Source organism: Hypanus sabinus, chromosome 18 (genome assembly GCF_030144855.1).
Source record: "Hypanus sabinus isolate sHypSab1 chromosome 18, sHypSab1.hap1, whole genome shotgun sequence".
In the NCBI taxonomy this organism is placed as follows: domain Eukaryota; kingdom Metazoa; phylum Chordata; class Chondrichthyes; order Myliobatiformes; family Dasyatidae; genus Hypanus; species Hypanus sabinus.
Window position 1 is genome coordinate 44150992 of NC_082723.1, and position 18151 is coordinate 44169142.

The 18151-nt window shown below is 39.2% G+C and overlaps 1 protein-coding gene across 3 annotated transcripts in view; it reads right to left on the minus strand.

The window, feature by feature from the left end:
• LOC132407564 (astrotactin-2-like) overlaps positions 1-18151 on the minus strand; it is a 1730264-nt gene that overhangs the window by 1535157 nt on the left and 176956 nt on the right. For all 3 annotated transcript variants that reach the window (XM_059994285.1, XM_059994284.1, XM_059994283.1), the window contains exon 2: positions 17484-17671. In XM_059994285.1, coding sequence (XP_059850268.1) covers positions 17484-17671 — 188 coding nt within the window. The remainder of the gene's footprint in view (positions 1-17483; positions 17672-18151) is intronic.

Consider the following 18151-nt stretch of genomic DNA (forward strand, 5'->3'; position numbering starts at 1 on the left):
GGTCTGACACCAATAATTATTCCACGGTCGAAGTCACTTAGATCACATTTCTTCCCTATTCTGATGTTTAGTCTGAACAACAACTGAACGTCCTGTCCATGTCTGCAGGATTTTATGCATTGAGTTGCTGCTACATGATTGGCTAATTGGATATTTGCATTAGCGAGCCGGTGTACAGGTGTACCTAATAAGGTGGCCACTGAGTGTATTTCCTTGTTAGTTATTCTCTCCCAGCGATCCATGGGACCAAACCCAACCCGTGGGTTCTCTTGACAACCTGTGTGCATGCCCGACACACAAATTCACGTGAGTGATGGAATCCTGGCAATTTTCTCAATTAGCTTTTGATCTTTAGGAGTTGTCACAAATAAGTGGCTGCACTGATTGACTGATGGCCCAATTAATTGGAATCCACTGTATTTAATCTGTGGAAAATTCAAGAGCAAACCATTCAATTATTAACTTTGGTGGTTTATACAGTTAAGATGGCGCCAATAACTGGTGACTCTTTGCATTGCAGCTCCGATGGGAAGCATCTAATTTTCCCGTTGGATCCTGGACTGCAGACTCAGGTCATAAGTACTGTTCTCCTTTAAGATAATGAAAGCTTGGAAGCTGAGTCTGTCTACAGGCATGATTGAAATGCTGATGCTTTAGACCATCACTCCCGCTGGAGAATGCACAGTCTCTGGAAAGCCTCAAAGAAAGATTGCTGTATCAGAGGAACATCAGGGACTGCTGTGTATTTCGCTTTATGGTAACATGGCTGAACCCCGCCATTTCTGATGCAGTGCTGCAGCCCGATAGCTTCACCACGAAGATAGGAAACGTACAGAAGGTAGAGTATACTTTATGATGAACTCACCACGGTGCAGAGGTGGTGTTTCTGTCTCAGTCCTGCTCACCTGACCTGGAACATCCAGCAGTCAAATATCATCCTCTTTTTACTGCCAATGGAGTCTTTCCACCATCATTTTGGTTGTGGTGTACATCCACCTCAGGCCAACATCTGGCAAACATTGGAGGGCATGAGCACGGTTATCAGCAGGCACCAAACAGCACACCCTGATGCCTCCTCTGTCATTGTGGGGGATTCCAAACAGGCCAACTTGAAACAGTCTCAGAACACTACAACCAACATATACAACCAACAGTGGAACAAGGGGAGCTAACACACTTGACCACTGTTATTCCACCATCACAAACGCTTATCATGTCATCCCACATCCACAATTAGGAAAGTCCGATCACCTAGCTGTACTTCATATAAGCAAAACCTAAAGATCGCTGCACCATTGGTAAAGACCGAAAAAGTACAGTCAAAGGGGGCAGAGTGCCTACAGGACTGCTTTGAATCAATGGACTGGGCAACATTCAGAGATTCATCTTTGAACCTGAATTTATCTGCCACAGTTGTCACTGACTTCATGAATACCTGTGAGGATGAGCGTGGCCTGTAAGAACATACCAGACATACCCAAACCGAAAGCTGGGGATGAACCAGGAGATCTAAAGTCTCCAAAAGGCTAGATGTGTGCCATCAAGACTGGTCATTCAGAACTATAGAAGAAGTCCAGGTATGAACTACAGAAGGCTATTTTAAGAGCAAAAAAAGCAATTCTGTTTCCGTAAGGAGACAAAACCGGATGCACATCAGCTCTGGTAGGAGCTGAAGACTATTTCTTTCTACAAAGCAAAGCCTAACATTATGAATGGGTGTGGTGCCAGACTACTACTGAGCTTAACACCAGATGCAGCACCTGGTGACTCTTGAGATCTCTGTCTTGGAAGCCGACATCAGAACATCGTTCAAGAAGGTGAACTCTCGCAAGGCATCAAGCCCTAATGGTGTACCTGCAGGGCTCTGAAAACCTTTACCAACCAACTAGCAGCAGTGTTCAAGGACATCTGCAATCTCCCACTGCTGTGGCTGTAAGTTCCAATCTGGGTCAAAAGAGTGACAATCATGCTGGTTTTCAAGAAGAGCAAGGTCAGCTACCTCAATGACTATCACCCAGTGGCATTCACACCAACTGTGATGAAGTGCTTGGCCATGAATTGAATCAACTCCTGACCAAACAACAATCTGCACCTGCTGCAATAAGCTTACAGATCCACTGCAAATGCAAGTTCACTTTTTCTCCTTTCAGCCTGGGATCACCTGGACAATAGTAATACGTACGTCAAACTGTTGCTTCTTGATTACAGCTCAGTGTTCAACACAATCACATCCTCAGTTCTAATCAACAAGCTCCAAAACCTGATCCTCAGTATCTCCAAACTGCTGGATCCTCAGTTTCCTCACCAGGAGACCACAATCTGTGCAGATCAGAAATACTATCTCCTCCTTGCTTACAATTAACACCAGCGCACTTCAAAGATGCATGTTTAGCCCACTGCTCTACTCTCTGTACACCCATGATTTTGTGGCGAAGTACTGCTCTAACATTCATCTATAAGTTTGCCTACACCACAACTAGTGTAAGCAGAGATTCAGGTAGTGATGAGGAGGTGCACAGAAACGAGATAGATCAGCTGGTTGAGTGGTGTTACAACAACAACCTTACACTCAACATCAGCAAGGCCAAGGACTTCAAGGAGGGGAAGTTAAGGGAACATTCCCCCTTTTCATTGCTACCATCAAGGTGGGGGTTTAGAAGCCTGAAGACACACACTCAACATTTCAGGAAAAACTTCTTCCCCTTCAACATCGTATTTCTGAACGGACAATGAATTCATAAATACTACCTCACCAATTTCCCCCCTATTCTTGCACTGCAGATTTACTTTTTTTTTAAATATATTCTTCCTGTACAGAGGTGCTTCAAAGTTTGTGAACCCTGTAGAATTTTTGCTATTTCTGCATAAATAATACTCAAAGTGGGATCAGATCTTCATGTAAGTCCTAAAACCAGATAAAAGAGAACCGAATTATATAACTAACACAGAAATATTTCATATCATTTATTTACTGAGAAAAAAGACCTACTGTTACTTGTATTTCTTGGAAAAAGTATGTAAAACTTTGCTTTCAGTAACTGATTCAACACCACCACCCCCATCGTACAGAAATAACTTCAACCAAACAATTCCAGTAACTGTTGATCAGTCCAGCCTGTCAGCTTGGAGGTATTTTAGGTCATTCCTCCTTACAAAACTGCTTCAACTCTGGGATGCCGTGGGTTCCCTTTCATGAACAGCTTGCTTTAGATCCTTCCACAAAACTTATTTCGCATTAAGATCAGGACTTTGACTCGGCCATTCCAAAACAAAAATGTTCTTCTTTTTAAAACAATCTGTTGTTGATTTACTATTGCCTTTTGGATCATTGTCTTGTTGCATCATCCAACTTCTATTAAAAAAGGGAACAGGCTAATACCCTGACATTCTCCTGTAAAATGTCTTAATACAATTTTGAATTTATTTTTCTCTCAATGATTGCAAGCTGTCCAGACCTGAGGCAACTAAGCAGCCCCAAACCATAATGCTGTGTCCACCATGCTTGACAGCCGGGATGAAGTTTTGGTGCTGATATGCAGTTCCAGTTTTCTTCAAAACATAGCAATGTGCATTTCTGCCAAAAAGTTAAATTTTTGCCTCATCTGTCCACAGAACATTGTCCCAGAAGCACTGTAGAACATCCAGGTGGTCTTTTGCAAACTTGAGACATGCAGCAACATTATTTTGGGAGAGAAGTGGTTTCCTGCATGGTAACCTTCAAGGAACACCATTCTTGTTCAGTGTTTTACTTACAGTGGATACATGAACAGAGACTTTAGCAAGTTCTAGAGATTTCTGCAGATCTCTTGCTGTCACCTCCTTCAGCATTGTATGTGTGCTCTTAGGATGATCTTGCACGAGTAGCTTCAGTACTGAGTTCCCTCCATTTGTAGACAATTTCTCTTACTGTGGACTAATGAACACTCAAGTCTTTAGAAATACTCATGCATTCTTTTCCAGCTCCATGCATCTCTACAGTTCTTCTTCTAAAGTCTTCTGAAAGGTGCTTTGATCAGGCATGGTGTACATAAACAGATCTTTCTTGAGAAGAGCAGTGTCTGTCAGTAACCTGACTTGTGTGTCTTTTTTATAGGGCAGAACACCACTACAACCCACACCTCAAATCTCATCTCATTGATTGGAACATCTGACTCCTAATAACTTTTTTAGAAGGCATTATCCCAGTGGTTCACATACATTTTCCAAGAAATACATGGATCATTTTTCCCAATAAATAAATGAACATATAATATTTGGTGTTATTTATTTAACTGGCTTCTCTTTAGCTAGTTTTAGAACTTAAATCTGCTCAATTTTTATGTCATATTTATGTAGAAATAGAGAAAATTCTAAAGTGTTCACAAACTTTCCAGCACCACTGTATTTTATCATATTTTTATGAATATGTATTGTAAAGTAATACTGTCACAAAACAGCATAATTCCTGACATATGCCAATGATATTAAACTTGATTCTGATACACGTACATATCATTGGCATAACTTAAAGTAAATTTAATAGGGAGGATTTCAAAATTTACATCCTCTAAAGCTTTTTTTTGCTGATCTAAAGTTTATTTTTCTACCTTTTATTATTTATAATACAAATTTCAGAAAATATATTTACTACAGTTTTGCAACCAAAACAAGAATCAGGTCATTATCCCTCATGTAATTGAAAATGTGACCTTGAAAACAGCTTTATAAATTAGAAAACATTCAGGGTACTTCATAAACTTGGAGTGTTTCAAAATTGCAAACAAGTGCTACTTGACCTTTATAAGTAAATTAAAATCAAATCAAAACCCATGCAGGAGTGTAATAAGCAGCGTTCCTTTTTATATTCATTCACTCAGGAAAATGAAAAACACACATCTGTGCAGCATTTATTTCAGCAACACATTATTCAGGTGAAATTTGCTGTAAAGCCTGCTGGATGTACATGGTGAACTACTTTATACTTAGAGCAGCTGTTTCTCAGGCAATAACATGACATCATCCATTGTTGTGCTATCACCTAACATTCAGCTCCAAAATGTTTCCCTTTTATTTTAACCATTAAGTTCATAATAAGCAATCAACACCTGAAGCTCAATTTTCATTCTTCAATGTCTTTCCAATAACTTCATTCTCCACTCTCTTTAGAAAATGTATAAGCACCTTCGAGGCCCAACTTACTGAAATTGCACCTTGTGCTAGTGCATCATGTGGAACTTTGACCAGATGCCTTAAATGTCTGCAAATCACATTAAAACACCTGCCAGCTTTGAAGAGTCTTTTCTCAACCTGAGGGAAACAGCTGGAAAACCTCTGTCCTCAGAGGAGTTCTGTCTTTGTGGCTCAATTAGTTACAATGTATGTCTTCCATCTCTCTATAGGCTTGAAGATAAATCAATGTCACTAACGGGTACTCGGGAGCAAAGTTAAGCATGGCAATTCTTAGTCCAGCTCTGTTGATATAATCACTCTGTAAGACAGTTCACAAACACATAAAGCTCTAAAAAGCATTGCCTGCTGATAGGAGAAGCTAATGATAGCTTCAAGTACAATGGAATGTTTTCTAAGTTGCCAAAAATAGCTAAAAGCCTGAGGACCGGCAGTATTTACAATTCTTCATCAGTCAGGGCACGAAGAGATATGGGGAGAAAGCTGGACTGGGGACTGAGAGGGAAACAATAAACCAAAAGACCTAATTCTGCTCCTATACCTTATGGTCTTATGGTCTAACTCTGCACATGAGATTCAGAGTCACAAGAGACTCCAGATGCTGGAATCAGGAGCTGCAGGAGGGACTCAGTGGGTCAAGCAGCACCCGTTGAGGGAAATGAACAGTGAAAATTTTGGTTTTTGACCTTCATCTGGACTGAAAGATTTGAGGGGAGATGGCCAGCATAAAAAGGTAAGAGGCAGGGGAAACATCTGTCAGGTGAGGAGGGTTTGGTTGGCAAAGAAAGGAAATAGGAATAAGAAATTGATATAGGAAGACCGGGTAGAATACAAAATAAAACTGGCACCAAAACAATTCTTTCTATTAGTATGTGAAAAGAAGAAGTCAGGCTTGGCCAAACCTGGGTCCTTTACACATGGGAACACGCAAAAAATGTTGGAAGAAATCAGCAGGCTAGGCAGCATCGATGGGACAGTGTACAGTCTACGTTTCGGCACGAAACATCGACTGTAGTTTTTTCTGAGATGCGGCCTGGTCTGCTGAGTTCCCACATTTTGTGTGTGTTGCTTGGATTTCCAGATTTTCTCTTGTTTGCCCTTACACATGGTGTTGTGTTAAGTTATAATGGGGGAAAAAAGGGAAACAACTGAGGAAGTTACCTTGTACCTAGCTTCAAAGAAACCAGGGATCCATTGGCATTATAATTATGAGAAAGTTTGCAGATGCTAGAAATCCAAAGCAACACGCACCAAATGATAGAGGACCTCAGCAGATCAGGCAGCATCTGTAGAAGTGAGTAAACAGTTGACATTTCAGACTGAGAACTTTCTTAAGAACTGAGAAGGAAGGGGGAAGACACCAGAATAAAATGGTAGGGGAGATGAGAAGGAGGCTAGCTGGAAGGTGGCAGGTGAAGATAGATGGGTGGCAAAAGGGCAATGGCTGGAGAGAAAGGAATCTGATAGGAGAGGAGAGTGGACCACAGGAGAAAGGGAAAGACAAAAGGACCAAGGTGGAGATGATAAGCAGGTGAGAAGCAGTAAGAGCCCAGAGTGAGGAACAAAAGGGGAGGAGGAGAGAATAGTTTTTTTTTAACCAGATGAAGAAATCAATATTTATGCCATTAGGCTTGAGACTACTCAGATGGAATATAAGTTGTTGCTCCTCCACCCTGAGGGTGGCTCATTGTGGAACAAGACCAAGACAGTTATATCCAGTGCAATCACTGCCTTCCTACAATGTGCCAAACAGAAATTAACATATTTTTTTTAAGAATACAGGATAATTTTCTGAAATTATATTGGGGATTGATGGGAACCATTCTGGAATACTGTGCATTAACCTACTTATATGAAGGATAATGTACAAAGGGAGTGAAATTGAGATTCTCTACCATAGCTCCAAAATGAATGCCAAAATACTGAAGGTACTGAAAATCAGAAACAAAAACATTACTTCCCTTTCTCTTTTGCTACCTAACCTCCCTTATTTTTTCAGTATTTTCTGGTTCCATGGATGGAAGGTTTGGAGAATGAGAGACATTGAGTTAACCAGCGCTGTGTTCAGGAGAGTTTATGCAGCTCTACACTGGTTGTATGTTCATGGTTTTCTGCTGCTGTAGCCTATCAAGTTCAAGGTTTGATGTGTTGTGCATTCAGAGATGCTCTTCTACACACCACTGTTGTAATAAGTGATTATTTGAGTTCCTGTCAACTTGAACCAATCTGGCCATTCTCCTCTGACCTCTCTTGTTAACAAGGCATTTATGTCCACAGAACCGATGCTCACTGGGTTTTTTTTTTACATTCTTTGTTAACTCAAGAGATTGATAATCCAAGGAGATCAGCAGTCTTTGAGATAATTCAAACACCACATCTGGCACCGTTGATCATTCCATGGTCAAAGTCACTTAGTTCAAAGGTTCAGATTAATTTATTACTAAAGTATACAACTCTGAAATTCTACTTCTGCAGATAGCCAAAAAACCAAGAAAGAAAAGAACAGCCACACAATCATCAACCCCCAAATCCCTCCTCCCCACACAAACATGGACAAAATCAGAACAGGCATATCAACCATGCACACGAAAAAACAAGACAGATTGGGTGACATATACAGAATATAAAAAACTATCAGACTGATGAAAGTCCAGAGTCCAAGTCCATATCCGAAATGCAGAAAAATTGGGTAAGTACAGAAAGCTACAGGTTCTTCCCCCTCCAGCAGCAGAGCGATCCAATCTGTGATCACTCGCCTTCCACATTCATCTCAATGTTTTAATCTCCCTCGTCACTTTAATTGGTGAACAATGGAAGCTTCAGTCTGTGAAATGGAGTCCAACACTGGCTCGCGCTTGTCCTGCAGTCTTCTTGCTGTGAGGTTCATGCACAGTGCCTCTGTCTCCCACACTTCTTCCCAATACTGATGTTTGCTCTGAGCAATAACTGAACCTTTCGATCATGTCTGCATGCTTTTATACATTGAGTTGCTACTACATGACTGGCCTTTTAGATATTTGCATTAATGTTCAGGTGTACAGCTATAACTTATAAAGTGCAGTCTGAATGAGACATTAACCACCAGGGAAAACATATTTCCAGTATTCAACTTTGAATGAGAAAGTAGATGCAGGAAGGATGTCTCCGCTTGCTGAGGAATAGAAAACAAGGACCTACGGTCTCAGAATACTTGGCACTCAAAGAGGAGAAATACCAGCACATAAAAGATGATAAATCTTTAAAATTCATGATGCCAGACAGATGTCATGGTCCAGTCATCAGCATAATTCAACACAGAACAATAGACTTCTGGGCATTAAGTTAATGGAATAATTTCAAAATGCAGGAAAATTGTGCTGAGACAGAAAAGCAGTCATGATCTTGATGAATGGTGAAGCTTGTCAGAAGGACCAAAAGTCTACTGCAGCATTTATTACCTATAGTCTTACATATCGTGTTTTCTTTAAGAATAAGTTAATTAAAATTTTTTAAAAGTTCACGGTTAGAAATCTGTGAAGACTCACCAGGTCAAGTGGCATCTATAGAACTGGGAAATGGTTAAGATAAGACATGTCCAACATGAACAAACAATAACCTGGAGCATTCCTTTTATTACAAGTACTGCCTGACCTTTTGAGTGTTTCCAGGATAATTCAGTTTTGATTTCACTTTTCCAGCATCAGCAGTTTTCTGTTGAATCCACTGGCACATCTCTTTTGAGAATTCCAACCCTGAAGTCATTCTTCTCCTCTGAAAGAATTTGGCTAAGCAACATTAAAACTATTTCCTTCCACAGATGGTGCCTGACCTGTAAATTAAATTATCGGGTGTGCACTAAATGACTGTAGAACAACCAAAATTTTATTGGCTGTGTTGGTTGTAAAAAAAAGCTTAATTATTGCTTTGCACATCAGTACTTTCTGCTGCAGAGTTACACACCAAAGTTCAAAATCAAAGTTCAAAGTAAACTTTATTATCAGAGTATATATACGTCATCAGATACAACCCTGAGATTCATTTTTTCTGGGCATATTCAACAAGTCTATAGAATAGTAACAGGACCAATAAAAGTGTATCAGCCAGAGTGGAGAAGGCAGCAAACTGTGCAATAACAAATATACAGGTAAATAAACAGCAATAATGAGAACATGTGATAATCAGATAAAGAGTCCTTAAAGTGAAATCATTGGTTGTAGGAACATTTCACTGATGGGGCAAGTGAATGCAATTATCCTTTTCCATTCAAGGGCCGGTGATGCTGAATCCCCACAGACTCCCAAGAAGTACAGACACTACCATGTTTTCTTCGCAATTGCACTTGCGTTTTGGGTCCAGATATGATGTCTGCCAATTTCGGGTTTCACTGTCTTCTTGAAAATTCCCAAGTGGAAATATTGCAGTTTTTGATAACTTAGCAGGAGAATTAAACTTCAGGAATATTTTACTTCATATTTTAAAATAAAACCAAAATACAATTAATAACAAAGTCATTGTGTAATGTGTTTAAATAGCTTATGTAGCAGAATAAACTCAGATGACATACCAAAGTTGGTGGTGGTCTGTCAGACGTACCTTCTACCAGTTAATGAGCATGTTAGTCAGATACATGGAGATATGCAATTTTGCATTCAGTGACAATGTAATTCAAGAAAATAGAAGGCTAGCAGGCCTTCATACCTGTTTCACCATTGAATAAGATCATGGCTATTTTATTCTGGCCACAGCTCCTCTTCTGTCTGTGTTCCCCATAACTCTCAATTCAATAACCTTTCATACTCTATTTATCATAATCCACTCAGTATTTTGACATCCACCATCCTCTTGGGCCAAGGGTTCAGAGATTCAGAAAGAAGGATTTCTATTCATCCCTGTTTTGTATGCCATGCCCCTTATTATATGACCATGTCATTTATTTCTCCCACTAGTGAAAACATCTCAATGTTCTACACTGTTAAAGGGCTAGATCTTTAAATGATGAGCAGAGGGATCTTGGTGTTGATAAGACCATAAGATACAGGAGCAGAATTAGGCCACTAGGCCCTGTGAGTCTGCTCCATCATTTCATCATGGCTGATATATTATCTATCTCAACCTCATTCTCCTGGCTTCTCTACATAATCTCTGATGCCCTGACTAACTAAGAATCCATCAACTTCTGCTTTAAATATATTCAAAGGCTTCCACAGCTGTTCATGACAATGAATTTCACAGATTCACCAACATCTGGCTAAAGAAATTCCTCCTCATCCTCATTTTAAATTGACGACCCTCTATTCTGAGTCTGTGCCCTCTGCTCCTCTGCTATTCGACTCACTCCCGAAAGGAAACATCCTCTCCACATCAACTCTGTCTAGCCGTTCAGTATTTGATAAATTTCAATGAGATACCCCCTCATTCTTCTAGACTTCAGTGAGGACAAGCCCAGAGCCATCAAATGCTCCTCATAGATTAACACTTTCATTTCCAGAATCATTCCTGTGAACCTCCTGTGCATTCTCTCCCATGCCAGCATAACCTTTCTTACAAAACTGTTCACAATAATACAAGCATGGTCTGACCAGTGCCTTATAAAGGCTTAGCATCACATCTCACTCTTATATTCTAGTTCTCTCTAAAGGAATGGTAACATTATATTTGCCTTCAACATGCAAGTTAACCTTTAGGGAATCCTGCACAAGGACTCCCAAGTCCCTTTGCACTCTTTGTTCTTTTCAATTCACCAGAATATGGACCCAATGTGATATTAGCCATTGATCTCAAAGGGCGTTCTCCATAGCACCATTTGCTGATGATGCAACCATTGTTGGTAGAATCTCAGATGGAAATGAGAGGGCATACAGGGGCAATAAATACCAACCAGCGCAGCGGTATCACAGCAACAACCTTGCACTCAACATCAGTAAGCCAAAAGAGTTGATTTTGGACATCAGGAAGGGTAAGACAAAGGAACATATAACAATCTTCATTGAGGGATAAGAAGTGGAGAGAGTGAGTTGTTTCAAGTTCCTGGGTGTCAAGATTTCTGAGGACCTAACCTGGTCCCAACATATCAATGAAGCTATAAAGAAGGCAAAACAGCCACTATACTTCATTAGGAGTTTGAAGAGATTTGGTATATCAGCACAACTTATATAGATGTACCATGGAAAGCATTGATAGGCTGCATTACTGTCTGGTATGGGATGGGGGGAAAGTGCACAGGATTGAAAGAAGCTGCAAAGGGTCATAAATTTAGTTAGCGCCATCTTGGTACTAGCCTACAAAGTACCCAGGACATCTTTAAGGAGCGGTGTCTCAGAAAGGAAGCGTCCATTGTTAAGGATCTCCAGCACCCTTTTCTCATTGTTACCATCAGGTAGGAGGTACAGAAGCCTGAAGGCACACACTCAATGATTCAGGAACAGTTTCTTCCCATCTGCCATCCGTTTCCTAAATGGGCATTGAACCCGTGAACACTACCACACTTTTTAAATATATATTATTTCTGTTTTAGCATGATTTTTAATCTATTCAATATACATATACTGTAATTGATTGATATATTTGTTTATTTTCTGCTATATTATGTATCACATTGAACAAATTTCACGATACATGCCAGGGATAATAAACCTGATTCTGATTCTGATTCACCTACATGGGGATCTCCCCATGTTTGACATTTGTTGCCACTTGTGTCACTGGAAGAGTTCACAGCAGCAAAGATGTCAACAAGGATACTGAAAAGTGAATCACTTTAAAAAACTTACACAGAGAAGAAATCAGAAATTAAAAAGGATAACTTTTAATTATATTTTTTCAAAACATTTTGAGATAAGGAGGAATTTATTTAGGCGGAGGTTGGTGAATCTGTGGAATTCATTGCCATAGACAGCTGTGTAGTCCAAGTCATTGGGTATATTTTAAGTGGAGTTTGATAAGTTCCTGATTAGTAAGGGCTTCAAAGGTTGTGGGGAGAAGACAGAAGAATGGGGTTGAGAGGGATAATAAATCAGACATGATGGTCTTATTTTGAAACTACAAGAAAAAAAACAGAGTACACACCAGATTAAGGAATCATAAATATCCTTTTTCAAAACTAGTTATCATACTCCTTACTTTTAAATATAGTTTTTATTTCAAAGATGTTCACATTAAGGAACTAGAGTTTACACAAACAAAATTCATTAAGGACCACAAGAGAAGCAATGGCTTAAGACCTCATTCAAGAAAACCTACTGCTTTCAATCAACTTAGCACCAAGACATTATGATTGAACTTTACCAATAATGACGCCATTGTTGGCATCAATTCAACCAAATTCTTCAAATACAAAGATGAGAAAATCTCTTTCAAACTGCCTGGAAGGGATGATTTTATTAAGATTCCTTCATTAAACCACACGTGCAGAAATGCAAAAGTTTCTGTTGATTTCTTGGAGTGATGACAATGAATGCTAGCTGGTTTTCAGTCATTACAGCCACAGATTCAGTCACTGTTTTTTGAGACAGTTCTCACTTATGTACACATTTTTCTTGTTAAATAGAAGTGCTAAGGAGGAACTGCAGGGAGAAAGAATATTGATAAATCAGAAATACCAGACACAGTGATGTGTCTGCAAGACCCAATTACTAATCTTGAAATTTTGTTTCTGCCTGCAGGCAGATAGATTGAGAAGCTAACTAACTGTCAGGATGAAAGACCATTATGACCAACAACACCAGTCTGTAGCCAGGAAACACAAAGAGTGAGAGTGAGTTTATACAAATACTTCAGAAAGGCTGAGAGACAAAATGACTTCATGGAGAAGATGGAAAGTCTGGGGAGATAGATAACCGTGAGAGGACTGGGAGGCCTAAAATCTAAAAGTTCAGCAGGGGGATCTGGAAAATAAAAGGAGAAGCACATTGACAAAAGGAGCTGGAGGCAGAAAATTATGAGCGAGCATGATGAGATCCGGAAGAGAAAACAACGAGATCAAGTGAAAGAAGGAGAAAGGGAGATAACTAAAGAGGACAATTAGACATCTCATGCAGGAGACTGGTGAAGGAAGTTTCAGACTCCCTGCTTAAGAACATCAAGTTGAGTTTATTGTCATAATCATACCAGGAAGAACCTGCTTGCAGCAACACAACAGGCATGTTGATTTAGACAACAATGGATTTGATCAGAAAGCTTTTTCTTGTTTTTGTTGGTTTTCACTCTCAGTTTCAGCTGCCCAGTTCTTTTTTTACTTTTTTTGTGTTTTGGGTTTTTTTCTTCCTGCTTATGTCAATTATAAAAGTTTCTCTATCTTTTTATGGATAAGGGGAGAATTAATTATCGTTTTCTTTATTATATACTATTAGATTAATACTTTGTTTGATTTTGATCACGTTATTTTTCCTTTAGTTGAACTGTTATTGATATAGATATTTGTGATAATTCTCCTCTTGTTTATATATATATATATATATATGTACTTTTTTAGTTAACTAATAAAAAGATTGATAAAGAAGAAAGATTTAGACAACAACACACAGACAACAGGTTTTACATTATGAGGAAGATGGCAGATCATTGAAGAGGGTGACTGGGGAATTGAGAGTTCAGCCTAGAGCTGCCAAGTTTCGTCAAGTCCTATGTTGGTAATTGGTTTACCATTGTCACATGTACCAAGGTACAGTGAGAAGCTTTTATTTGCACTTCATTCAGGCAGACCATTCCATACATAAACACATCAATGTGGGACAAGGTAAAACAACAAAAGGATGCAAGATATAATGTTACAGTTATAGTGTAGGCACAATGAGATAAATAATCTGTAAGAGCCATAAGATATATTGTGAGTTCATCTTTCTTGTATGAAAGGACCATTAAAGAGCCTGAAAACAGCAGGATGGAAGCTGTCCTTGAGCTTGGTTTTACATGTACTGAAGCTTCTGTACCTTCTGCCCAACAGGAAGTGGAGAAGAGCAAACGACCGGGGAGGGTGGGGTCCTTATTTATATTGACTAAGGTAGCGGGAAGTGTAGATGGAGTCAACTGAGCAGAGGCAGCTTAGTGTGAAGGACACTCACAGCTCCCTGCATGTTCTTCTGATCTTAGACAGAGCAGTTGCCATACCAAGTGTGATGCATCTGGGTAGGATGCTTTTTACGGTGTTTCTAAAAATTGGTGAGGGTCATTTAAGGGCCTGCTGATTTCCTGAGTCTCCAGAAGAAGACAAGGAGCTGGTGTGAGCTTTTGGTGATAACTGCTCTCATTAAAGTGAGGGATTTGACAGGTTATGACAGAGAATACGTTGCAGAAGGTACAGGCAAATAGGGAGAGGGGGAATAGGAATAAAGGAATTGCCCCCAGAGGATCAGACATGGACCCGTTGGGCCGAGTGGACTCCTCCAACGTCATTATAAGTTTTAAGTAAGGTCCCCAAGACCAGATTGGAAAAGCAGATTCACCCAATCTCAAAACAGTTAGGCAGATTGAGTTTGGTTTTTCAATTGCTTTAACTTGCCCACTGTATCAGCACATCAGATGCAGAGGGGTAAGTAACCTATGGAAAACTTTCATCTGCTGTCCAGGATTGTCAACTTAAATTGGAAATGATCACAAGAGAAAGCTTCTGCACAATTAATCAACCTGAAAGGTGTGTTGCTAATTTGGAAAACAAGTAAGACTGAAGCATTTTTACTCACATCTGCATTCATGAGCTTCCACTGCTCTGCCTTATTCTGAAGAATTGCAACAGTTTTTCTTAACACAAAACTTTGCAAGAAGCCATTCATTATTAAGTAATTAACAAAAAAACATTTAAAATAAAGGATAGAACATTCATAGAATACTGGATTTCAGCAATTAAATCTTTGTTTATGTATTTATCCCAAGTTACTTAAATGAGACCTGTGCCTTCAGAAGTATTTTGAAGTATAGAGATCAGACTTCAGGTAATTGCAAAACCCTTCAAGGCATCAGGACATTCATGCCATCAGTATAAACCTCTGGCTTTCAAGTGTTTGCCTGTGAAGATAGCTTTTAATTTTGACAGCTATTAATTATATTACAATCTTAACACCATTCATTAAGCATAAAACGTAAGCAGGAATAGTCCTCGCTATTGAACTTTTGCCATTTTAATAATGGCTACAACAACTAATTATTGCTGAACTGACACATAGAAATTTGCAGAACTAAAAGTGCCACTCAGCCCATTATACCCACAACAGTAATATTGGATTTGAGGCTAATCCCACTTCCTAGCTTGTGGTCCAAGACTTTGTTTGGTGTCTTCAAATGTACATCCATGCTTTTTGTTTCCAGTTATAGTGAATGCTTCTGACTCTGCCTCCATTGTAAGCAGCTTTTTTTGTTAAGTATTTTTTTTCTCCCCTCAATATTTGTATCAATTGATTTAAATTCAGGCCTTAACCTCTCAGCTAAAGGAAATCGTTCTTACACTTTGCCTTCCAGGCTTTCCATAATCTTCAACATGTGAATAATGTAACTATTAGACAGCGGACACCCAAATACAGCTTCCTGCAGCCCTCCCATGGCACAGACACTATAAATAATTTACTTCTGGTAAAATCGACATGACCAGCATCCCTTGTTATTCATGCCCGGTGAATCATCATGTTGAAGGTCCAAAAAGCACAGCAGAGGCTTGTATCAAACAATACAGCACAGGAGTAGGTCTTTCAGTCCTCAATGTCTGTTCCAACCTTAATGCCAAATTAAAGGAGCACAATAAAAAATATCACCAGTGCAGCTTGTGTGCGAAGGCTAACCTGTCATAGGGGCTGGCATCTGAATTATGCCATTTTCACACTCCAGATGTACTTTAAAGATCCAATGGCTTTGTTGCAAAAAGCAGGGGAGAAATCTTGGTGTTCTTCCCAGTAGGTATCTTTAAATAAGTATCACTAAAAACAGACACTTAGTTATTATCGGACAAGTGTTTGTGTGATCATGGTGTGTACAATATTTTAAAGTTACAACATTGACAAAACTAACCTGAAAACCTGATGGTGTGTGTCAAGGTCAAGAAAGGCACTTCTGAGTTGCAAATTTTGTTTTTACATTTGCAACATTTGGCCCAGAATATTCATCGGCATGCATTACGCAGATCAGCTATTTTTGATCAGTCATTTCAAAAATAGCCATGCGATCAGGAAAATTCTAACTTCATAATGTGCTAAAAATACGTAGCTTCAAGAAGAACCTCTCCAGCTTGGAAGATGTAGTTCATTTAATAGAAAGAAAATTGCATTTTGACTTTATTGTTAAACTGTAGCTTTTCCTGGGTATTGGCCTCATCATGATAGGCAAATGAAATGAGCTATAAAGACAATGGTGATATAGCAATCAGCTTTTTCCATTTCTGAACTACAGTGCACAATGTGTCTCAAAACAACTGGTACCTCCACAAATTCTGATTTCATGAGAATGAATTTTGCCAAGGTGTGCTTCCAAACTCACATTAATGTCAGGTCAGGTCACAGGTCACAATCCAGGAGTAAAATACTTCAAATACTTTCAAATTGAGATAAAATAAAACATCAAGTAGAACAAACAGTATCTCTATAAAGTGAAACAGAGTTAACATTTCAGGCTAATGAATATTAAAGGCAATTATCTCAAAACTTTATTTGTTTCTCTCTCCACATCAGCTGCCCGATCTGCTGGTTATTTTCAGTTTTATTTTAGGTCACTGGTTAGGAAAGAGAGTGGGCTTCACAAGAATGAAACAACCACCATTCTGCCATAATTGTTCTACCCTCATTCCAACAACAGTAAAAGGTGTCTCTGACATACCTGTGACATTTTTGTTTCAAGTTCCCTATTTCACTCCTCTGAAAGTAGCTGGGAATTATATAGAGTGTGTTTCTGGTAACCAATGGGAATTATGTACACTATGCCCAAAATTCCATTACTGCTAGCCACATCTGTAAGTCACAAGAAATAATTAAAACATCTGTACATATAGTGGGAGAAACTCTACCTAGTAAATAAAAATATGAAACAGCTTATGCAAAATTACTAAAATCTAATTAAAATGAGCAACACGTTAATGAGCATCTTATGGATCAATTCTAAATTTGGAAATCACGACCACATGGTAGGTTTTTGTAACACCCTTAACATTGTAGCTAACATTACTTAAAGCCCTTCAAAGCGAACTTGCTTGCTTTACTGGTAAATCAATCAATTGAGATGTAATGTCCATTAGGTTATGTATAACTGCATCAGAACGCTGTTTAGAAGCTTGTTTTGCTCACATTTCACAGGCAAAAAAATGTGACGCGCAATACAGAAAGAATGAATTTTATGGGTTGCAACATTTCTCCCAGTGTTCTTACCATGACTGAGACATGAAGGACGTGCATCTGTTCATCCACTATCTCAGAGGCTTCCCGCATTGTCGGTGGAGTTATCTGCGATAGGTGCTCAGCATTACTCATCGAGACGTGGAAATAGAGGGTGCCATTCTCCAGCCACTGCTGCTTCCAATGGACCAAAGAGATATCTGCCACTGTCCCAGTCATCTCTGGGAAGCAAAACAGAAAATGAATTCAAAGCTACAGTTTAAATTGAAACAATGTCCCATAAAGCACCTGTCTCAGACCAATTTCTAACACAAAAGAATCATAATGATATCATTGCTTTAGTTAAAAAAAATTGCAACTTTTTTTGAACTTATTTGAGAAACAAATCCATATCAACGTATCAATACAGCTACAAAGAAGGCACAACAGTAGCTATATTTCTCCTAAAAACACTCTTAGGAGCACAACAGCACCCAAAGGCAACCCTTTTGCTTGAGTCCTCAGAAACAGCTCTATTTCCATCTTTAATATCCTCTTTTTTTTCCTTTTCAGGGTTCTTTTGAAGACCGTGACCTGGAGTTACACGCTGACTTTGGTTCTTTGTGGAAATGTGACCCACTCTCGGGGTGTCACGACTGGCCGCTTTTTGATATGCCAAGGACGTGGCCTGGAAGACTAGCGCACCTTCAGGGTGCCGGATT